Source organism: Electrona antarctica, assembly GCF_951216825.1.
Source record: "Electrona antarctica genome assembly, chromosome: 22".
Taxonomy (NCBI): domain Eukaryota; kingdom Metazoa; phylum Chordata; class Actinopteri; order Myctophiformes; family Myctophidae; genus Electrona; species Electrona antarctica.
This window is the reverse complement of record NC_136805.1, coordinates 37,073,736-37,099,051: the sequence shown is the minus strand read 5'-3', so window position 1 is coordinate 37,099,051 and position 25,316 is coordinate 37,073,736. Positions and strand designations below refer to the sequence as shown.

The 25,316-nt window shown below is 45.0% G+C and overlaps 2 protein-coding genes across 2 annotated transcripts in view; one reads left to right on the top strand and one right to left on the bottom strand.

Annotated features, from left to right (window-relative positions):
• Positions 1 to 25,316, bottom strand: part of dock1 (dedicator of cytokinesis 1) — a gene marked incomplete at its 5' end in the record, with an annotated part of 409,371 nt that overhangs the window by 224,072 nt on the left and 159,983 nt on the right. The gene's annotated exons all lie outside the window — the stretch shown is intronic.
• The window catches only part of insyn2a (inhibitory synaptic factor 2A), a gene marked incomplete at both ends in the record, with an annotated part of 45,981 nt that continues 31,743 nt past the window's right edge, over positions 11,079 to 25,316 (top strand). Inside the window, one exon of the mRNA XM_079491876.1 lies at positions 11,079 to 12,394. Coding sequence (XP_079348002.1) covers positions 11,079 to 12,394 — 1,316 coding nt within the window. The remainder of the gene's footprint in view (positions 12,395 to 25,316) is intronic.

Genomic DNA, 25,316 nt, shown 5'->3' with positions numbered 1-25,316 from the left:
CAGGCAACACGTTTGCATGTATATAAACGAGTGTATAAGATACGGCAACATAAACTTTTTTAGTCACTCCATGATGACGAACATTATCTGTGTGCCTTGATCATTATTTGTTTTACTAACCATAGGTGAGGTAACAGCATGTATTAACTACACTGTAGCTCCACCCACATTGGTTGTGATTTTGCCCTATCAAAGGTGATTTAAACTGATAAGTAATATATCAAGGAATATGTTTGACAGACAAGGGCCAACCATGGTTGACCTTTGTCCATCGCAGATGACAGCTGTTAATACTGCTGGCCGACTTCACAGGGATTCGTGCACGGTACAAAGCTTAGTGGTATTTGTTTTAAGCATAGTAAGTTGTGAATGAAAGTAGGAGCTTTGATTCCTCACCCCTGATCAGGGTGGGGATGATAGGGGCTCTGCACTTTTACAACTGTGACATTACATTAGTCCCCCTTTTCACAGGATAACAGAGTCATGAACTGTTGATCTGTAGTGATAGGAGGAACAATGGCTGTAATGCTTAAAACACTATACCAATTTGCTAGGGACAGTAACCCACATGTGCATGTCCAATTTGTGAATCTAAGGCCATCATTTTTGTCAATTACAACTATATAGAAATGATGTCTCCACACACACTTCATCATTTCGGTGACTAGGAGAGATGCCTACTATTATAGGTCTAAAGCCTACAGCAAACCTTTGACGTAGCTAGACCCAATCAAACCCAATCTAACCGGTAGCTAAACTACACGTGACTACTTCACGTCAGTTAGAGTGAACTCACTGCTTAAATTAAACTATGGTAAACAAAAACAGATCTTAGAAAGAAGTGCTCTGATAAAAAGGCATGACAAATGCTAACACATCACTCCTCCAATTATAGCCTACATTATAATAGGAGTTTTCTAAACAGTCTCAGCTCTATTTGAGATTACCTGTATGTTACCTGTGTTTTCTTTGTTTTGAATTGTTGTTCAACAAATCAGTTTGTACTAGAGTTAATCAATCTATTCACGTCACAGTGAGTAGAACAAGTATGCTTTCTTTCCACATAGTAAACAAAACATACAGTAATTTATGTGCATTTTTAGGAGTTTTTCCTTTTGTGTTTTTGGCCTTATTCCTTCAATTTTGTGTAGACTTGTTTTGTGTTTAACTTGAAGCCTCTGACTATAGAGCCACGGCCTATAAGAGAACTTTCTTTCAAGAAGTCCAGAGTTATACAGTCACCAGAACAGTTTAGCAGATAAGAAGTTGCCATTTAATCATGCGATGTATATGCTCTGTGTACTCTGTGTTCATCCTCTCACTTTTTACTTTTGCCCTCAAAGATCAAGGACTCAACGTGTCGTTTCGTCATGATACTGAGGACAAAGGGGGGACATGTAGCGTGGGACCTGGACGGATATGAACACAGATGGATTTTTGTTCATAACCAAATGAACACATTGGAGGCACGGTACATAACCCCCCCCCCCATGTTCTCCCTGACACTGCGTGACTGACTCTACTTACAAGAGAAGGGGGGGGGGGGGGGGGGCTGAACCAGGACCCCTACGTAATGTGAGCTTTATTGCCCATTGGAATGCAGGCTACATAAGCATGCACGATGCTGAGAGCAACCTCTCTAAGACTACACAATGAGACAATAAAGTTTGAATAAAACTGTTCACGTATTATGCCTTTGAACCACGAATATATATATATATTTGTATACTATCTATTGGGGTTCAACCATATATATATATATTGTGTTGAATTAATGTGATGAGTGTATTATATATTATATATATAATTATATTCTGGCTTGCCTGACTTCTAATTTACATACGGCTGTACTGTTTGATATCTCCACATGTGGAAATTCATGCTGAGTGCAAATATTTAGTCAGATGTATTAATAGGAGCTCCCCAGAACCACTAGTGACGAGTTAGTATTTCATGTGCTTTATGGTTCATGGGTTAAGGGGACAGCCCCCTACAGCCCACACACACACGTCCGGACCCTGCAGCTCCTTGCATGACAAGGAGCCAGTCTCCGCCTCTTCAATATATATGAGATGGCCAAGCAGCCATCTCTCTCTTAACTTCTACTGGGACGACGGAGGACCGCAGCAAACAAGGGAGGGTTGACGCCACGTCCCCCCCCCACACGCACAGCTGTCCTCCTTCACTGACCAGGCCCTGGGTTGACTCTGTCCCCACCACAGAAGTTCCATTTCCTGGGTAAGACCTCAGCGCCACAGCGGCCGGTTCCCAGAGACCGTGAGGCAACCCAAAACTGACCAGACGACAGGTTCTCTCTCTACGAGACTCTCAGCGCCACCAAGCTGATCCCGACGAGGGAAACCGATGCCTGCACACAGCTGCCTCTGACGACTACTAAACCACTGCCCAGTGACATCCTTCTGGGCCTGCCATCCACCGCCCCTAGCCTCTGGCTAGCTCGACAGCACCATGGCCCAGCTGCCACATGGTCACCGCTACAGACAATGGCTGCCATCCACTGCTGACCTCTACACACAGGCGAGCATATGTCACATGATAGATGGCAACTGAGTGTAGCAGGCTAGGGTAGATGTTATTTTGGAAGGTAGATCTGCTATTTTTGAAACCTCCCTTCTATTATTTCATGTTTCTTTTCCCTTTATTCGTTTCATGAGCTATCACTATTTACCTTTACCTGACCTTACTTTGATCAAAAGGTTTCATTTAAACCTGTGTCCATTTTTGGGATTGTTTGTACACATTTGATTTATTTTGTTATAATAAATTTATATGATTTTCATTAAGAAGTCGTTGTGTATTATATCTCAATATTTACAGTACAAGTACCGTTGGAATATTTATTGCAAGTCTGTCCAAGAATTCATGTTACATTACAGTGACGTGAGCAATATAATTATTATATTGTAATATTTTAATAATTAATATTCATAAATTATGAATATTGATATTTGAAATATTACGTCCTGTCAGCTGTTACCCAGCTATATTACACTTGTGTGTGTGTGTGTGTGTGTGTGTGGGGGGTCTATAGCGGTGGTTCTTAAACTATTTCATGTCAAGGACCCCCAGGTTTGACCTGAACTAGGCTACGGACCCCCATTTAATGGCATTTCTATCTCCTGGGACCCCCAATTTATATTGTAAAATCAAATCACCCTAACGGTCCATTTGTACACTCTCTGAGAGTTTGAGGCGGCGGTGGCTCAGGGGTAGAGTGGCGGGAAGGTAACCAGTTGCCAGTTTGAACCCGGGCTCCCCCAGAGTTAGTGTCGAAGTGTCCTTGAGCAAGACACTGAACCCCTAATTGCTCCTGATGTGCTGGTTGGTGCCTTGCATGGTTTCCATCAGCCGCCATCGGTGTATGAATGTGTGTGTGTGTGTGTGTGAATGGGTGAATGTAATGCACAATCTATGTAAAGCGCCTTGGATGAAGGCGCTATATAAATGCACCATTTACATTTACATAATGGGTCCATTTGGTTTCTAATTCGTACAGTGTGCAGGAGTATATCTGTTTATAAGGGGGTCAGTCTGGGGTCTGTCTTTTCTGTATGTCCGGAAACCCACGCTGGGCCTGTGTATCCACGGGATTCCATTCCAAACTTAGATTATGTAAATCTTTTTTTTTTTTTTTTTTTTAGAAAACATGAAAAATTTGAACGCCAGGGTTAATGTGGTTCATTCCCTCGCAAAGCATCACACTGACCTTTTCTGGTGTGAATGTGTTCTTTTGTGCTTTTCCACCCGGCCCAGAACACCGGGGCACTTCATTTTCTTTTTTCTTTCTCCCCGGGAACTGGCCTTTTACAGCGTGTGCCTCACTGAGACCGGAGCGATTATTCAAAACATAAATGCTGGGGAATGTGGCTTGTGAAGTTGTAAATGTGTCGCCATTATGTCCACTGCTGTATGACTCACCCTCGGCCCGGCCTTGTACGTGTCGTGAACGCACCTTTCATTAGGAGAAGACAACAGCGCCGTTATTGCTCCTCGGCGACCTCGCACAGACACGACTATATGGGAGTTGCATCTGCTTTAGCCCATTCCGGACGGGAACGCCTTTTTGGTGTTTTAAACATTATGTTACACTTTAGCTATTGGAAAACAGCAGATCTACAAGCTCATAGCGCGGCACCGAGTGCCGCGCTATGAGCTTGCAGCTCTGCTATTTTTGAAAGATAGTTAAAAATGTGGCGCAAATCTTTGAATGTATTATTCTTTCAGAGCGAACGTTTTTTAACTCAAATCTTTGCTTCTGGGGGGAGGGGGATCCCTGGAACAACATGTTTCCAGATGGGGGGGACCGATTACATCTTTTTGGGGCTCCTTGACATGAAAATGTTTGACAATGACCGACATAGAAACACAGGTTTTTCAGAAAACGATCTAGAAGGCATTTTGTAGAATCGTCCTCGGGTCTAAATGGGTCAACCCATTTTGGGCGGGAATCCCTTTTGGTGTTAGCATTATGTTATGCTTTAGCTATTGAAAAATAGCAGATCTACAAGCTCTTAGCGCGCCACCGAGTGGCGCGCTATGAGCTTGTAGGTCTGCTATTTTTGAAAAATCGAAGAACGACTGACATAGAAACGTAGCTTTTTCAGAAAACTGTCAGGATGTAGAAGACATTTTTAGAATCTGATCTCAGATCTGGTCTAAATGGGTTAAGCAGACACATTCCGTGAAGCCGAAGGCGGTGATCCCTCACTGGGCGTGCTTAGCATTTCTCGGCCAGTGTTTTTTTTTCTTTTTCTACCTGGCCATTAGCGGGAACTCTGTGAACTCATAGGGTTCACAGCACCGCGCACCAGTCATGCTTAGCCCTGCCGGCCCCCAACCATGCTTCTGGGCAACATTTATATTTGATCACAAACAAATGTTTTTTTCACCTATAAACATCATCATTGAAGTTCATTGTTTAGTCTTACACAATGCCATTGGTCATGATATTTGCATATAAATACCCCCCCCCCCACACAGAGGCAGAAATTCACAAAACTTTAAAATCTCTGGACAATTTTTTTTGGGATCATTAGAATGTCTAGAACATGTTTTATTTATTATTGTGAAAGATATCCCCCAAATGTAAAATATGAATTTATTATTCATATTTTAATAATGATTATAAATGTGCATACAACTTTTTTTTTAAAGAAAACTTCCTCTGCAAAGTACTAGTAGTACAAAGTAGTAGTAAGGTTGAAATCTATTTTTTTGCAAATAGAAATATATCCGGGCCTTGAAGGGTTAGAACGCTTTTCCTGCCGACAACTCAGGGAGGGGAACATTCACCCAAAAAATAGCCAATCTACAAGCTTGTAGATCGGCTATTTTTGGTGAAGAGACCCTATTTGTGTCAGTGCTAAACCCCTTCTTTGCCTTTTTTTTTTTTTACTATTTTCAAAAACATGTTAACCGTAGTTCAAATAGCCGATCTACAAGCTCAAAATGTGTTGATGTAGATGTAGATCGGTAGAAGAGGTTTAGGGATAAGGGTTTTATCTCTGAGGAATATAGGGCCCTTGGTGTTTAAAGCATTGTGTTATACTTTAGCTATTGAAAAATAGCAGACCTACAAGCTACAAGATTTGCGCCATATTTTCACGATTTTTCAAAAATAGCAGACCTACAAGCTCGTAGCGCGGCACTCGACTTTGAATGTATTTTCTTTCAGAGCGAACGTTTTTAACTAAAATCTTTGCTTCTGGGTGGGGGGGGGGGGGGGGGGGGGGGTCCCTGGAACAACATATTGTCAGTTGGGGATCGGCGGCCAAAAACAGATCATTCTGGGGTCCTTGACATGGAAATGGTTGAGCACCACTGACATATAGAAACATAGGTTTTTCACAAAACTGTCATGATTTAGAAGACGCTTTTTCAAAATCTGCCTCAGTCCTACATAACAAGTACAGAGGGTCTAAGAAGTGGTTAAAGCGAAGTGACATTGATGAATTCCAAATAGTATTCTTTAAGGCACCGCTGCACTTGGAACGCCCATACAGGTATATGGACATGTTGTTTTGGGTGGTTGCTTATGAACAACTGGATATCCGAACTTAATGGCTTCTACTATTTCAGCATGCTTACTTTTGCAGGAATCCCTGTCTGTCAATGTAGCCAGGCAGGTTCCCGAAATGTCATTGTCAACAGCCCTCTCCTCTGAGATGGCACTCTAATAGTGCCATCTTATAATGAGCATCAGTGAGGAGTCTGAGGACCAATTATATCAAGATAGTGGTTCCTTTAAAGCAGTGGTTTTCAACCACATTTCATATCAAGGTCCATTATTTATTCAGCATTTGAGCCACGGACGGGACCACCATTTGATGAGATTTAGCCTCTCAAACCCAAAAACATAGAATATTTCCTTGTGGTGTCCATCGTTTAAGCTGCTGGGGGACCACCTGAAACCCTCCTCAAGGACCACTGGTTGAGAACCACTGCTTTAAAGTATAATAAAACTAATTATCATCAGGGCCTGCGATTGTTTTTTGAGCACATTAATACGTTCCTTCTTTGCCAGAAAAGTGTCGTGCCCGCCGCTGGGATAGTCTTCATCGGTGGCCTGTTTCTTAACGCCCCGCAGATGGTCCTGATCAGATAGAGACGCTTCCGGAGCACAAAGGCAGGCAAGGCAGGCGAGGCCGCCCATCGCTCCTCTGACAGGCCAAGATGCCTGGCTGCTCCTTAATTGAATGATCCAGCCGGGGCCGGGGCTCATAATCTGATCGAGAGGGAGAGGTTGAGTCCACTATACCGCTGCTCGCAAAAGGGAAAATACACAGCTATGGGCATCGAGATGGGGGAGCACCTAACACCCCCCCTCCTCCCTCCTCCTCCTCCCCCCACCCCGCTGACAGCCCAACAGTCACAGCTGATACGCCGAGCGGGATAATTGTCCTATCTGACTCAGCATCTATTATGTAGTGGAGTGGTGCCGAAGTATATACTCAACCCCCAGGCGGTATAGTACTCGAGTATACTGTAGAAATATACCTGGTCAAATATTACACTAGAAGTGTGTATATGCTAGGGCATTAAGCAACTAGTCGACTAGTTTACTAGTTTACTAGTAATTTATTTTATTTTTTACATAATAGGTAGTTAAACAACTAGTCGACTAGTAAACTAGGCAACTAGTCAACTAGTAAAAATTACTAGAAGTGAATGCCCTAGTATATGCTGCCCACTCACATTTTGTACTCGGGTTAACGTGCCGGAGTGCCGTTATAACTCCAGTATTCTAAAGTAAACGCCTTTAAGAGAATACTCAATGATCGATTAAAAAGTACAAATTACAGTGCATTAAGTAATTTTTTGTGAGAATAGCAAATATACAATATCATAACGACACGTGATCGTGTATATGAGCTATTTGCACTACATACGGCTATTATTTGCTACTATTTGCACTGCATAGGCCTACATACTTTAGGGTGGTAATATGTACATTGTGATTAATGTAATGCATGTAATTTTCCCCTTTCTCGTAATGTAGTGGAATCAAAAGGCAGGCTATGAAGTGTGTTTCCGAAATGTAGAGGAGTGAAAGTCACAAGTATATATATCCAACAATATATACTCTCAGTAAAATACAGATGGTAAAAACAAGACATACTTAAGTAAGCCTACTTCGCTATAGCGTCCACCGATGGACTCAGAGCAGCCACTGTGAATAAATTAAACAGCCATGGAGGAGCCGTCCCCGCTGCGCTGACAGCCAACAGTCACAGCGCATACATACAGGCAGAGCGGTGGATAATTGTCCCCCTATCTGGTTCAGCATCTATATGGAGGAACGCGTGTGGTGTTTACTTATTGTACATCAGCAGGCAGGTAGAGAATTATATAAATATATAAAGCTGCCTGTCAGAGAGAGAGAGAGAGAGAGAGAGAGAGAAGAGGCTGTGCTGGAGTCGTGACACAGCGAGCGGATCTGTTGTGGCGAGGGGGAGATAATTGATTCTCTTTGCTCAGGAAGTTTTCTCTCCCTTACGGGGGGGTGGGGGGATGGGGGTGGGGGGGCTGACGGACACTTTTCTCTCTGAAGTGTTTGTGTCTTGTTTGTCAGTTTTGCTGTCTGTCTGTCTGTCTGTCTGTCAGTCAGTCAGTCGGCCGGCCTCCCTCTCTCTCTCTCGTTTCTCCATCTCTCGGCTTGGCTGTTCTATATTGCTGCTATTAACAGAGTCTCTCTCTCCCTCTGTGTGTGTGTGTGTGTGTGTGTGTGTGTGTGTGTGTGTGTGTGTGTGTGTGTGTGTGTGTGTGTGTGTGTGTGTGTGTGTGAGAGATAGAGTAAATATAGGGCCTAAGAAGCGATGAATGTGTGTTTCGTAGACTGAATTGTGCTATCAAAGCTATCGAATAATTCTAGTGGAGAGAAAAATGCAAATATACAATAGATATGTACATGCAAAGTATACAGATACTGTACAGTACTGTTCCAAAGACAAACGGAAATGCTCAAGTAAAGTTACAGTGCCTAATAATTGAGCAGTTGAGAGGAATAACAGTCCACACTAATTATCCATAATGTATAAATCATGGATAAGGGGTCAGGACAGCAAGGCCTTTTGGTGGAGGGGTGGGAATTAACACATTTTGTGCCCAAAACGTCTGTGGACGTCCTGGGTATTACCGCACATGCATAGCCCAAGACGTCTGTGGACGTCCTGGGTATTACCGCACGTGCATAGCCCAAGACGTCTGTGGACGTCTTTGAAAAAAATATATATATATATATTTTTTTATTTTTTATAAAAAAAAATCAGAAAAATCAAAACACTTTTTTTTTTTAACACGTGGTGCCAAAGTTTGTGTTTTCGCCATTGAGAATGCATTTGGCGTTTAAATTAAATAACTCAGAAACTATAAAACATTTCAAAGTAAAAAGTTCCAGCATGTGTCTCCACAGTCAGCTGAATTATAAAAAATGTGAATGGATTTTCTAGGTGAAAGTGATTTTGGGCAGTTTTGCGTGGGCTCTCAATGTGTTAATGATGAACTTAGACCAGGGATGTCGAACTCACTTTGGGGTGCGGGGGCCGCATTGGACGAAATGTGACTTCACGAGGGCCGGAGCAGTCGCAGACTGCAAGCATGCTCACGCATGTTTACGTACACAGCTGTCACTTGGCTTTGTTTTTCTTCCTGTTGTCCCAGTCACTGCTATAGCTACACTACGTCACACAATTTATAGAAGAATAGCTACTTACATTATTGACTTTCATTATTGGTATTATACCTGTAGCCTAGAAGACATTTGCTATGAGAGATGCTATTTTTATGTATGGAGCGCCGATAAACCATTTGAAAATAAAATATTTAAATTCCAAATACTGTCTCAGCAGAAATTTGTAAATGGCTACACAACCCTTGGTGTTATACAGGCTGCTTTTGTATTGACGTGATGAAGAATGGTACATTCAAAAACTATGAGTGAATAACAATAACTAATGCTTCAAAAAACATTTATTTTCAAAATCTTAATTGTTATTTTTCAAAAATAGCCAAAGGGGAAAAAAATACATAGAAACATAGCTTTTTCAGAAAACTGTCAGGATGTTGAAGACATTTTTAGAATCTGATCGCAGGTCAAAATGGGTTAACATCTTGGAGGGTTTCCCTTGCCGGATAACCATCAGGCCCGGCCTGTAAGAAGTCAAAGAAAGGGAAATTGTTCGAGTCCTCTTGATACGGTATAGATTTCAACAGGAAATCTGGGGCGGCTGTAACTAAGACTCTCACTTCCATTCATATTATCGGATCGGGGAGAGTTGTTCATTGGATATAGTCTCCATACATGGGGATATCCGACTAGCACGTTGGGTTGTCTGACTGTGCCTTGTCTGACCTCTCACCCTAGACCTGTGCTCTCAACGTATGGAACTCGAGTGCGGTACTTGAGTAAAAGTACTTGGTTACTCCACTCGTACCCACATTCAGAGCAGAGTGAGTGACACGTGCATGCGGTCAAATCCCCACATAGAAACTAAGACGCGTTGCACACATCAACTTACAAAAGCACGGAGGCAGAGGAGATGGGGGGGGGGGGGGGGGGGGTGGGGAGGCTTTAATCAAAGAACGCCGCAATTAACTGCCAATAACAAACATGTGAAAGGACCGGCTAAAACTGGTGCAACATCGGCTCCACATAGAGTGTCAGATTAGCCCATTCTGGACGGGAACCCCTTTTGGTGTTTTAACTAAGCATTATGTTATACTTTAGCTATTGAAAAAATAGCAGATCTACAAGCTCATAGCGCGCCACCGAGTGGCGCGCTACGAGCGTGTAGGTCTGCTATTTTTGAAAAATCGTAAAAATGCGGCACAAATCTTTGAATATATATTCTTTCAGAGCGAACGTTTTTTCTTATTTCGACGTCAGGCCTAAATCGGTTAGAGGAGGCGTCTTTTTATTTTGTAGGGCACACTAAGACCCCTATAACCCCTGCCGTGTCCCAGTAAATAAAAGCAGACGGCTTGGCAAGCATCAAAGACCATGGCCCAACTGGCAGTGATGGAGCCAGATGGAGGGATTTCCACACCCAGGGTGTAAATGATCTACATTACCGCTGCTCAACCTCGGGTCCGGGGGACCGCCAAGGTGCTCCAAATGGACCTTTAATACGGGTCTGTGTGACTCTGATGTTCATTTAACCCATTTAGGCCCGACGTCGAAATAAATAAAAAGTCTTCTGAAAGAATATATTATATTCAAAGATTTGTGCCACATTTTCACGATTTTTCAAAAATAGCAGACCTACAAGCTCGTAGCGCGCCACTCGGTGGCCTATTGCACAAGCACAAGCTGGGGATCCTTGAAATTCAGATGGTTGAGAATCACTGTTAGAGCATCAAAATATGCATACAGTACAGTAAGTACAGTAAGTACTAAAATATAGCAAAGAACTGCCACACACAAATTAACTAAAGCCGTCATTCTCAGAGTTACAGACCCACAGCGATCTATAGATGAATAATACATCTCCTGCATGACGCAGTCACTCAGATCTCTCTCTATCCCCCTCTCTCTCTCTCTCTGTGTCTCCTCAGGAACCATGGTGAGCAAGGAGGGCGGCAAATGCATGCTCACCAACTCTGAGTCGGACTCGGAGGCGGCGCCCTCTCCCTCGCCCTCCGCGCCGGAGGAGGCCACTAAGTGTCCCCTGGACGCCGCCAGCCGGCAGGTGCGGAAGAGGAACAAGGCGCTGCAGGTGCGCTTCAAGGACATCTGCGAGGCGCAGAACGAGCAGCGGGAGGCGGCGCTGCTCAAGGGCGGCAAGCCCGTCGCCTACAAGGTGGCGTACCGCAAGTACATGACGGTGCCCGCCCGGCGCTCCATCCCCAACGTGACGCGGAGCACGGGCGTGCAGACGTCGCCCGACCTCAAGAAGCGCTACCAGACGTTCCCCTTCGAGCGCACGAAGAAGGGCCACAGCTTCAAGCACGTGGCGTCCGTGGAGAGCTACGGCAGCAAGGGGCGGGACAACGGCTTCGTGGCGGACGTGGAGGAGGATTTGGGGGCGGCGGTGGGGGGAGGAGGAGCGTGCGGAGGGGGGGTGCGGAGGACGAGGGCGCTGCTCCACACCAACGAGTGCGGCGTGGGCACGGTGGAGCAGCACTCGGCGCCCGACAGCCTGTGCGTCGACGACAACGCGCTGCCGGACTCGCCCGCCGTCGCCCCCGCCGTGGGGATGGAGGCGGACTACCAGCTCTGCAGCGTCCCTCCCAGACCCAGGACAGGATTACAACAACAACAACAGCACGTTGCTGCCGCCACCGAGCGCTCGGCAAAGAGGCAGCTGGCGAACGCGGAGGAGGGCTCGTCGTTGTCGTCGACGCAGCAGCAGCGGACCCTGCCGGACAGGGGTGGCGGCGGCGGCTCCAAGGTGTTCACGGGCCCCATCGCCTGGAACTCCCTCACGCAGGTGGAGTGCCTAGACAGCCCGTCCGTGCGGAGCAAGCGGAAGAAGGGCCTGTCGCCACTGCAGCTCAACGGCTTGCAGGCCTCCTCCTCCTCGCAGACGCTGCCACGTGCCGGCTGCACCACGCAGGCGCAGTGCCACGCGGGGCAGCTGTCCGCCAGGCCGCTGCGGGCCATGGAGGAGCCCCCATCGGCGGCGGCGCCCTGCGGAGGAGGAGGGGGCGGGGAGGCCAGGGGGCGGCGGCCGGGGGCCACGCCGGCAGCAGCGGCGGGGAACCCCGCGGGGGGCTCGGGGGAGGCCTGTAAGCAGATAGTGCCTGTGTCTCAGGAGGGGGACGTCAAAGCACAGCTCCAGGCCATGGAGACGCTGATCAGCTCCAGCCAGGAGACCATCAAGGTGCTGCTAGGGGTCATCCAGGAGCTGGAGAAAGGAGAGGCCCACCGAGAAGGGTAAGACCACCCCTCACACTTTATCTGCTTTCATGCATGGGGGGGTCACTATTTTAACCCATTATTAAGACCTGAGGCTGATTCTACAAAGGCACTCTAAATCAGTAGTTATCAAACTTTCAAGATTGTTCCCCCCACAAAAAAAATCTAAAATAGCAGATGTACAGTACAAGCATGTGACTGTATCTGCCATTTTTGAAAAGCCAACGGTATAAAATCTATGATGAATGAAACAGACGTCTTCCCGGTATGAATGGGTTAAGATCTACTTGCTTGAAGATCTGCTATTTACTTAAAAAAAAAAGAAATGTGTTGGGGCGAACTTCATCATACATCATCACATTCCGGCCAATCACTTTAGGCGTCCTCACTTATTATCTTCACTTTGTAAGCCCTCAGCCAATCAAATCATCGCTATATGGGGTACACACACACGCACACACAAAGCTGGGCATAGGAGGGGAGAGCGCCCCTCAACCAATAGAAAAGAATCCGGCTTGAAAGAACACTTTTCCACCCATTTTCCACCCATGTTCATATAATTGGTCCTCACTAATGGTCATTATAGGCCTATAAGATGGCACCATTTCTGTCTACTCATACTCTGTGTCTCAGAGGAAGTGCTGCATGTGGACCGTTCCGGAACCTGCTTACCAGTGACATCATCGGTAAGCAGGTTTTGGTCATTTCAAACTTTTTTTTTAATCTATTTTTTATACATTTCTCATGAATGCAAGGAAAAAATGGCTTCTATATTTAAGCATGCTAACGTATAACTAACGGCTGTAGTTTCTAGTAGCCTGGAATCACCATTGATGATGCCATTGGTAGTTTTATAATGAGCAATTAGTGAGGTTAACCCATTTTGGGCGTGAACCCCTTTGTGTTTCAAGCATTCCGTTATACTTTAGCTATTGAAAAATAGCAGATCTACAAGCTTGTAGATCTGCTATTTTTGAAAAATCGTAAAAATGCGGCACAAATCTTTGAATAGGTATATATTCTTTCAGAGCGAACGTTTTTTTTTTATTTCGACGTCAGGCCTAAATGGGTTAAGACATTATACCGAAGATAAGGTTGAAAATGTTCCTTCGAGTGATCAAACGGTTCTTCCCCTGATACTGCAAACATATATACTAGCGGCCGGTAGAAGTGCGATCTGTGACGCCAACTTGGAAAAAAGAAGGAATAAAAGAAAAAAGAGAGACAACGAGGTATCTACATATTTACACATACCGTAGCATATATCCATCCAAACATTATGTACAGTTGGAGGCCATCGATATTGTCCTTTTCTTTTTGCTGAGGTTTGCGTGATCTGCGCAAAAGTTAACAGTTAACCCATTTTGGGCGGGAACCCCTTTTGGTGTTTTAAACATTGTTATAATTTAGCTATTGAAAAATAGCAGATCTACAAGCTCATAGCGCGCCACCGAGTGGCGCGCTACGAGCTTGTAGGTCTGCTATTTTTGAAAAATCGTGAAAATATTTATTTCAGAAAACTGGAGGATTTAGAAGGATTTTTTAAAATGTTGAGGTCAGGCCTAAATGGGTCAAATGATAAGGGACAATATTGGTGGCACCCAACTGTACGAACACATGGGGTTTATGAGCAAGCATATAGCAACTATAGCAGGTATATACTGTTCAATAGTGCAGGAGGACTATCAGTGCGTCGTGCCGTACACAAGATCGAGGTGCGGCGCGCCGAGCACGACGTGTCAAGTTCAACCGCGTATTTTTTTAATGATCAATCAGTCCATTGTGCTCCGGCGAAGGATCAATGGGACTAACATAGTGTACAGTGTGACAACCGAAGCCGCGGCGTGTTCGGAAAAACACAGCGATGCAAAAGCACAGATCACATTAACCCATGTTGGGCGGGAACCCCTTTTGGTGTTAGCATTATGTTATGCTTTAGCTATTGAAAAATAGCAGATCTACAAGCTCATAGCGCGCCACCGAGTGGCGCGCTACGAGCTTGTAGGTCTGCTATTTTTTGAAAAATCGAATAACGACTGACATAGAAACATGGCTTTTTCGGAAAACTGTCAGGATGTAGAAGACATTTTTAGAATCTGATCTCAGGTCAAAATGGGTTAATGATTCAGCAACGAGCCGATCCGCCAAGCGAGCCTCCCCGCTTCTAAAAGTCCCAAACAAGCCCAGTCATTCCCCCACAGAGACCTGCTCTGACTGCATGGGGCCGAGAGAGGCTTGCTGCAGCCGGGTGTTGTTTGTCGTCGACCTCTTTGGGGGCCTCTCTGGAACACAACCGAGATTCTAAAGTATATTCTGAAGGCTAAGAGTGTAAAAAGGAAACTGCAGTGCGGTACGGCACAGGCTACAGTTACAGCTACATTGACTGAGTGGCTTATTTCACCTACATAAGGGCGGCCGGGTTGTGGTCTTGTACATCTGCTACTTCCACTACTTTTGTGCTCTTGTGCTCGCACTCTTGTACGATGAAGTAGACTAAAATGAACTAGACTAAAATGTTAGGATGGGGCTAGTGGACAAGAGATTCAGTATAAGTCCTTTTGCACTTGGTTGCATGCTGATAATAGCCAATCTAAAAGCTCACAACGCGTTGCAGCGCGACGCATTGTGAGCTTGTAGATCGGCTATTTTCAGCAAGTGTAAAAAACAGTCATTATGACGGCATCAAGGCCGGACAAAATACATTTTAGTCGACTAAATCAGCTGTAGATTTAGTGGACTAAAAATCTGAATTTAGTCGACTAAAACTAGACCAACACTGAGACATTGCAGGTGACTAAATGTGACTAAAACTAAATGAAAACTATTCAAGAGACTATAAAAATGTGCTGCCAAAAGCAACACTGATTGAGAGCCATGTTGTCTCTGTGTGTGGATCGTCTTAACAGCTCCGCCAAGCTAGTAATTGTGCTCCATTTGGCCAGGGAGGAGGTGTGGTGGCCCACGGCTATATGAAACACTGCCAAACCGCTCAGAAGGGCGCATGTAGCGTTGGCCGCGGAGCCACGATTCTGTCACTGTCGGGTAGAAACCGCGTATGTCCAACACCGTTCCTTAAAAAAAAAAAAAAAATGGTAGCAGGTCTACAAGCTCAAAACATGTCAATTTTCACTATGTTTGTGTGAGGGCTCTCGTTTGATGAAGTTGGGGCGTTGATTTATTTATTATTTTGTGGCTTTAGCCTTTTTATTTTATTATTGAGTGGTGCAACCACTCCAAGGAACAGCAATGTCTGTGACCTGTGACTATGTTTGTGTGTGACTCATGTGTGACTCATGAGTACCAGTAGGGGCGCTGTTGTGCCAGAAACAGAGACAGAGAGATAGTGTTGCACTGTTGCCTGCTAATGAGAGAGAGAGAGAGAGAGAGAGAGGGGGGGGGGGATTTGCACCACTCGGTTCACACGGGTGTGATTTTTTTGGAGAGGGATAGATATATAGATAGGTATGAAGTGGGCTGACATGGAAATGGGGGAGAGAGATGGGGAAGGGGGGGGGGGGGGGGGGGTGACGTGCAGTGAAGGCCGTCGGGATCGGGAGTCGAACCCGCGGGCACACTGCCAGACTGGATTACCGCCCCGGCCAAGGTGCCTGGACCGCTGAGCCACGGCCCGGGCCGTAGGGCGTTAAGAGGGAAAACTACATATAAAAGGTGAAATATTGAGATACGGTTTGGGAGGTTTCTGCTAGACAATTTGAAAGCGAAGGGAGGGGGGGGGGAGAGAACAAAGATAATGGACTTATTGAATGACCCTGTCTATTTCCACCCAGCCAGCTGACTGAAAAGACTATCATCTGTGTGAAATTAAATGCTCTTGTTATGGTAATATCCATCCCGACCAAATATTGATATAATGACTTCGGGAGCTTGCTTTATACGCGGAAGGAATACAAATGGGTTCTTCTGTGTCCAAAATGAGAGGACACACAATTAAAAAGGTCCACGCGCCACCGTTTTCTTTGTGCGGCGACGTTTTCGATGGCTACTCGTGAAAAGCACGGTTCACTCTCTGCATATTATCGCTAGAGCAGGGCCTCACTTAAAGGACCACTTCACCACTTTTCAACCCATCTTCATATAATAGGTCCTCACTAATAATCATGATAAAATACCACCATTCTTTTCTACTCAGTCTGTGTCTATAGGAGGGCTGTGGGCAGTTCGGAAACCCGTCCACCAGTGACATCATCATTAGGCAGATTTTTTTTAAAACAAGATGTTTTTTACAAAAATGTTTAGATTTGTATTATTGTGAGAACGATGGCTTCCTTTTTCGCATTGCAACTTTTCAGGACTAGAAAGCCTGCAGTTTCTATTAGCTTGGATTCTCCATTGATGATGTCACTGGTGGACGGGTTTGTAAACTGCCCACAGCCCTCCTATGAGACACAGACTGAGTAGAAAAAAATTGTGCCATTTTATCACGATTATTAGTGAGGACCTATTGTATGAAGATAGGTTGAAAAGTGGTGAAGTGGTCCTTTAAAGGAGCATTCAGTGATTTGGGTGATTTGGAAAACCCCCCGGTCCGCCCCGGTAACAAGATGTGTATGCACGTACTACAGTGTGGGGGACACGCAACAGGCCACCAGCACGCACGCGAAGGCCCGCCCCCGCTCGAGCATGATTGGCGGAAGGACCCTCTCTATCCTGATTGGATGAAGGCTGGGCCACCTAGCCAAAAACGAAACCTAAGGGTTTTTGACCTCAGGGGTTAACTGGGCACAGGGAGGAACTCCTTATATGGTCAGCACACTCTATAGTAGGGAGAATTATCACAACAAAACAAAAAAATCAGTGAATATACCTTTAACGCAGCATTATGCAATGCGGGGCACAACGAGTGAAACAAAACCAGCGCACCTCCGTAACACAGCAACGCGTGCAACAAGGTAGTCGTCAACGAGGAAGTGACTGTCTTGTCTTGTTTTCACTCTTTGATGTTTAGGCTCTTGCTTGCCTTGCATTACCCATCAAACGTGGCCCAAACGCATGCATAATTCATAGGATATGGAATACTAAATGAGGGCAACGATAGAGCAAAGAAAAGGATAATGTAAAGCTATACTTTCTTTTTTTCATTCTTATATTTATTCGATGTATTCGAGATCGAGATTGACTTTTCGGAAATGGTCCAAGAGCGGTCTTGGGGAGCCCTATAGGGCTTCCCCCGAGCTAAATGATTGATATATTCAAATAACCAAATGGACCCGTTATCGCTCTGTGTACAGTAAGTGTACACAAACGGAACCAAATGCAACATTACAGGCACCATAAGGTTCCGTTTGTAAATCTATGAGGGGTGTTCCGTGGCCCTATAATGCTCCATACACCAAACTGCTGGTCCTTGAAATATATATATATATTTTTTTAAGCTTGAGAACCCACTGATTTAAACCACACATGTGTAACGGGAGGAAAGTCAAAGTCAAAGTCGTACGATTAATCACACACGTTAAACGCAGTGAAATTTGTTCTCCGCATTTGACCCATCTCTTGGAGCGGTGAGCCACAGCGTGTGCCGCGCTCGAGGAATCATTCGTTGATTTGACCCCCCAATCCAACCCATTGATGCTGAGTGCCAAGGAGGGAGGCATTGGGTCCCATTTTTGCAGTCTTTGTTATGACCCAGCCGGGGATCGAACCCCGACCTCCCAGTTTCAGGGCGGACACTCTAGCCAACAAGGCCACTGTCTGGTGGAGGAGAGCAGTAAAAGTAGACATTTGGTAGTTGTCCTCATCCAGCTGTGCTGCATAATGTTGTGTTGCTGTATAGCTACAATCTAAAATGATCACAGATGCTTTCCCGGTTTTAACGGGTTAATCTAGTGAGTCTTAAAGTATAGGAAACAAGTTATTGCCTGTGGAAAAAAAGCCATTTAGTGCTTGATGGAAATGAAATCCACGTCGTACATACAAAAAAGGGGGGCTCTCACGATAGCTTCTATAGCCCGGGTTGGAATAGAGAAGCGTCTATCCAAGGGAGGGAATGAGACAATTAAACAAAATGGCCAATTTGTTCTGCACCTGAGTGGATTGATAAGATTGAAGATTCCTATCGGCTCGGTCCCAAACACTAACGCTGCACGGTGCTGCAGACAGAGTCACCAAACATCATCGGGTGCTACTGCTAGCGTACCTGCATGGTGGCCCAACACAGCGAGCGATTCCTGAGAGGGTTAGGGTCCATTTGGTTCCATTTGTACACTCTCAGAGATAAAAATTAACATAGATTTTACAATATAAATTGGGGTCTCAGAGATAGAAATTCCATTAAATGGGGGGTATGTAGACTAATGAATGTCAAACTGGGGGTTCCTTGAAATTAAACGGGTTGAGAATCACTGCTTAGAGCCGAAGAAATCTTCTCTTATCGGGGTCCCTGGCATATCTTTTCAAATGGGGGTCCGTGTGGCTAATAAGTGTAAATTTGGGGGTCCTTGACGTGATAACGTTTGGGAACCTCTGCAAGCATGTCCGGCGAGGACGTGCTGCGACAGGCCAGTCGTCTCGCTTTGAAGGCAGTTCTGCCTGGGTGCCTTGGCCAATGAAACGCCATGTGCCAGGATGAGACTCAATGTCTCCCCTATACATAAAGTATAGTAATACATTTACGGAAGGATGATTGTGAGTGCTTATAAACACTTTATAATTTTGTGGGACATTATATATTGTCGATGAATAGTAAACATACACAAAGGATAAGTAGGAACAGAGTGTACTACGTTGGTTGCATAATCCAAGCCAGAACACAAATCCATTTGATTGGTCATTAAAATAAACTGTCCACTTATGTAACATGGCAACCGAATGACCAAATCAATATGTTTTAGTAGGCCCTGGTCACTGGGCCAAAACCTTAGGGAGGCAAACAAACACACACACACACACACACCTGTGTACACACACACACGACTTGCACGTGGGCACACACACACACACACACACACACAAACATGTGCCGACACACATGTATGCGCGCACGCACATGCACCTGTCGAGCTGATAAACAAGTTGTGTGCACAACAGCCACAGTGCAAAAACAATCAACAGAGGCTCCCTCTGACCAGACTGGTGCAGCAGGGACAAATGATTCAACACTTTAGACTGAAGCGATGGCCGGCATATTTTAACGCCCATGACTGCGCAAAAAGCATGGAATATGGATGTGTATATTACAGGAAATTCCCGTTAAACTTTCCAACAAACTCTGGTAAACTCCCGAATTATACCATCACACCTGTATATTACCGTATATTAACTGTATATGCCCGCTAAACTTGGGGTTTACGGGCAAAATACAGTGCCCATAATTGCCCGTTAACTCCTCTTTTCACATAGTGATATGACTGACTGGTGCAAGGGAAAGCTCTTTCAATACTTATACTGGTGCAGGCGATAGATATATCATGTGTCAATAGTTAAAGAGTGCTGGAGGGGACTACAGATACTTCAACAGTTAGACTGGTGCAGGCAAGGGACAGCTCTTTCAACAGTGAGTCTAGAGTGCAGGCAAAGGACTACAGATACTTCAACAGTTAGACTGGTGCAGGCAAGGGACAGCCCTTTCAAAGGACATAGACAGATGCACGGGACAGACATTTCAACAGTGAGTCAGTCTAGAGTGCATGCAAAGGACTGCAGATATTATTGCAAGGCTCCTTCCGACGTCGGCACTATACATTTTTAATTCACTCGGAACCTTTTTCGTACGCTCCTGCAACTCCATATGAAACTCCACTGCCCCAACATAATTCGGAAAGCCTGTCCGAAACGGATATTTTTCGACCTTCAGACTGGTTCAAGGGACAGATATTTCAAAAGAGAACAGTTACAGGGGACAGATGTGTCGACAGCACTGTGGATAGACTACGGTCTACCTGTTTTCTGGAACTGCTGTTGTTTTTAAATGTGCTAAATAAATAAAATTGACTTGACTTGACAGGCAGATGCAGGGCACAGCTCTTTTAACAGACTGGTACAGCTAGGGGACAGAGTTAAAAGAGCTTAACTATTCACATATTATGTAGATATTGTAATAAACAGTTGTCAAAATCCCCCCTGGGGTGGATGTGGCCATGGTTGTGATTCAAATCGTCCAAAACAAAAACGATTGCATTTATCCTCCTCTCTCAATCTCCCGCGAAGCAACTATGATCTCCTCTTAACCCATGTTGGGCGGGAACCCCTTTTGGTGTTAGCATTATGTTATGCTTTAGCTATTGCAAAATAGCAGATCTACAAGCTCATAGCACGCCACCGAGTGGCGCGCTACGAGCTTGTAGAGCTGCTATTTTTGAAAAATCGAAGAACGACTGACATAGAAACATAGCTTTTTCAGAAAACTGTCAGGATGTAGAAGACATTTTTAGAATCTGATCTCAGGTCAAAATGGGCTAACACACACAACTGCACTTGTCTTTGAGAGCAAGTGTGAGTGAAGGTAAGCAGTTTTGTGGCCCTGCTTTGGGGGGGAGAAGTCTTCGGTGCAGCAGGCTCATAAGTCTGTCTTGGAAAGATGTAAAGTGGCAGGCCTGGGACAGGAGAGCAAGGTGGAAGAGAGGTGAAGAGAAGAGATAAAAAAGGGGGACATGACAGCAGGACAGCTAGGGGAGCAGCGGAGAGGAGAGGAGAGCACCATCCGGCAGGCATGGTGTGACACAAACTTAAACTCTCCTGCTCCTCTACTGCAAGTCTGACAGCTTTATCGGGTGGAATATTATCAATAAAATCGTAGTATTTTGGAACCGTTAACCCATTTTGGACTGAGGTCGATTAAAAAAAAAGGCTTCTAAATCCTAACATTTTTCTGAAAAACCTGTGTTTCTATGTCAGTGGTGCTCAACCTTTTTCATGTCAAGGACCCCCAGAATTATCTCTATTGGGCCACGGACCCCCATCTCAAAATATGTAGTTCCAGGGACCTCCCCAGAAGTAAATATTTGAGTTAAAAATGTTCGCTCTGAAATATATATTCAATGATTTGCGCCACATTTTAACGATTTAAAAAAAATAGCAGATCTACAAGCACGTAGCGCGCCACTCGGTGGCGCGCTATGAGCTTGTAGATCTGCTATTTTGCAATAGCTGAAGTATAACATAATGCTTGAAACACCAACAGGGGTTCCCGCCCAGAACGGGTTAAGACAGTTGGACAACGGACGCACGTGCAACACCGCTCTCGCATTCCGTCTCAGGTCGACCGTTTAACCTCCTGCATGTTTCGCTTATTTTCTCTCTTTCAATAAACGTCATCTCCTTTTTTTACTGTACGTGTTCCAATTTCCACCGGGTAGTATTTTTTTAGTGAGCCAAGCAGAAATTGTAATGCCGCCGCTGCCGCCGTCGTCGTCGTCACAGGACATTAGCGCCATGCACCCTCCCGCCTTTTTCAGAAATGTCACTGGACAAACAAATAGGAGTCGCCGCTGGCTATATAGGTGAATTGTGGAGCACAATTACATGTTACTGTATATTACTGCTTATATTACGCAACGTTCATTTCTCATGTAAGCAAATGAACTGCTTTTGAAGTGAATTCGTCACAGTGTGTGTGTGTGTGTGTGTGTGTGTGTGGGTGTGTGACTGTGTGTGTGCAGGCCTGCGTGAGCGCAACACACCCCTCGCAAGAAGTCACAAAATGTAATTCCAAACCTAATGTGCTGTGTCTAAAAACGAATCACATGGGAAAATGGAAAGAAATGACAAACAACGAGTGCCTGGTGCGGTTTATGAAAATAAAATAAATTACACGCTTTGAGAGCTTCCCTTCACGCGTGCAACAAAGCATTTTTTTTTTCTTTTTTTTTTTCTTTTATGTCCAAAATGACAATATTGCATTTGGCCTGTATAAAAACATGTTGTGCCAGAGACCCCCATAAAGAGAAGATTTGTGTTAAAGAATTTAAACATGTGGAGATGTTGCACAACAGTGAGACGTCATCGAAAATGTTCCCCCCCCTGTTTAGCCGATGACAACGAAAATCTTAAAACGTTAATAACTCGCGATCTAAATCATCCCGTCTAATTATAAAAAAAATATCCTGTGTTAGACGGCCCTCCGCTGTCCAGTCGCTAGTAGCGGTAGATTTATTCTTACCTCCCGTTGTTGTCGATCGCCTTTAGAGTGGTTTGGCTACATCTAGCTGCTACAGCCACATCCGGAACAATATCTGGTCTGTCGGTAAAAGTGCTCCGTTGCTATAAATCGACTGGGCGCTATAATTTAATGGGTTAAATAACCCCGGGCAATTAAAGTGTTAACAGTGATTGTGATGATCAAGATTAACTTAGCTGGGGGTGAGCCCCCTGGAACCCTCCACCCGGAATAAAATTGCAATGTTTGCTATTTTTGAAGATTTATGAGAGTATAAAACAGTGTGTAAGCTTTGAGAAGCAGTGCTTCATTTGAAGACAGTGCCATAAAGCTAACAGTGCACTGCAGTAGTATGGAATGGTGGTCCTCTCACCACCACAGTGCTGGAAAAAGCCTCAGGTCAATAGACCTCCACTTGGGTTGTAACCTCAGATGAAATGTGTTTTGCGTTTCTTCCGACTACCAGGTATAAATAAAATTGAGCAATTTGTTTTACGACGGCCATTTGGTGGTGTATACTATTACAGCTCACTATCGATGCAATCGTGGCATTGATTCCCGACTGATCCCGGTGTAAAAATCCATCAGTTTCCCCCCCTGTGACTTCTCATTTGACCCTCACCTTGTGTGTGAGATGAGCTGTTGGAAGTGAATTCTAACTCATTCCATGGCTGCCCGTCGACCCCTCCAGGGATCTACTGAAGAGCAGATGATGCACCTCGATGTCTCCGTGTGGTTCCATATACCTCACCCACTATGGCTGTTCTTTATTGGATTAGCGCAAGATAATGTGACAGCTAGTGTGTGTCCCCTTGCAATTAATGCCGTATTAACTACGGACATACGGCAGAACCGCTTCACAGGAACCAAACGGCGTGCCCTGCCAGATGGCTCGTAGGTATAGATGACCGGCGCGCTGATGACTTACTCCTCAACGCAACGGCAGCAGCTGCTTCGAGGCCTTAATGATCGCTATAGTGAAACTCAAAACGAAAGCGCTCGCGCATATGCACGCGTACTGTGTACTGTACACCGTTTCAAAAGCAATGCACATAAAAAGCAATGAGATGTGGCAGTAGACACTTCAAAGAGCGGCAACGCCTAATTAATTTCGATATAAACTTAAAGCGTTTAGCGGCACACTCTTATAGCGCAGGACTAGGAGTGAGTGTTTAGTGGCGTGAGCCCACCAGGTCGACGAGCCGAAAGGGTAAACAGCCAAGCAAACAGAGGGCAAAGGGAAAAAACAATTAAGTGCTACACAGTAAGTAGGGTATATATCCAGGACTTTTACACGAGGCGTTGATGCTGAGCATGCACACGCTTTCTTTTTTCAGAAACGAAAAACAGCTTGCTTGGCAACTCACGCTGTGTACATTCACATCTGGGACTTTGCTCGGTACATCCAGTCTTGTGATGTCGTCTAGCTGCAGGTACAATTTAACCCGTTTTGGACTGAGGTCGATTAAAAAAAAAAAAGGCTTTAAAATCCTAACATTTTTCTGAAAAAAACATGTTTCTATGGCAGTGGTGCTCAACCTTTTTCATGTCAAGGACCCCCAGAATTATCTCTATTGGGCCACGGACCCCCATCTCAAAATATGTAGTTCCAGGGACCCCCCCAGAAGCCGATATTTTAGTTAAAAATGTCCGCTCTGAAATCTATATTCAAAGATTTGCGCCACACTTTCACGAACTTTTCAAAAATAGCAGACCTATGAGCTCGTAGCGCGCCACTCGGTGGCGCGCTATGAGCTTGTAGATCTGCTATTTTTCAATAGCTAAAGCATAACATGATGCTTAAAACACCAAAAAGGGGTTCCCGCCCAAAATGGGTTAATTTGCCAGAGCAGTTGGGGGATTCAGGTGCCATGCTGAGGCACACTTTCATGCCCTCACTCAACCCCCAATCACATGGACGGTTCTCCTCGGGCTCACGTTGATGCGGGAGATGTCCATGTGTCTCTATATATATTGACCGCGCTTGAGATCAAACAGAGTCCTTTTCTGCATTTGCTCCCTTCCATACGAGTCTGTAGCGTAGTGTGGTAAAAGCATGTTCTCACGTGACAAGACATCAAAGCGCCAACGTTGGATATCTGGAAGACCGTAGGCTTCAATATGTTCTGTGTCTCTCGCGCACACACACACACATGCCACGCAAGCACACACACAGTTGTTGTTGCAGTCTCTCTCTCTTCAGGCAGTCACGCCGGCCGAGCGCAACGGACATTATAAAAGCGTCGATAAAAATTAAAACGATAGCGTAAATCTCAAAGTGCCTCCGCTTTCCTCCAACCCATCTTACACACGGCACTCGTGCCTGTATATACATGCACCGGCGACACTTATATACCGCCACTATTGATACCATTGTTGTTACCATGAGTTCATGACCCCTGGGCATGTTATAGACACACATCTATATCTATAAATATACACCGTGTAGCATAGAGAGGGTGGGACGCCATATGGCCGTTAACCCATTTTGGGCAGGAACCCCTTTTGGTGTTAGCATCATGTTATGCTTTAGCTATTGAAAAATAGCAGACCTACAAGCTCATAGCGCGCCACCGAGTGGCGCGCTATGAGCTTGTAGATCTGCTATTTTGGAAAAATCGTGAAAATGTGCCTGAAATCTTTGAATATATATTGTTACAGAGCGAGTTTTTAACTCAAATCTTTGCTACTGGGAGGGTCCCTGGAACAACATATTTTCAGATGGGGGTCGGCGGGCCAATGTCATATATATTCGGGGGTCCTTGACATGAATATGTTTGAGAACCACTGACATGGAAACATAGGGTTTTTCAGAAAACTGTCAGG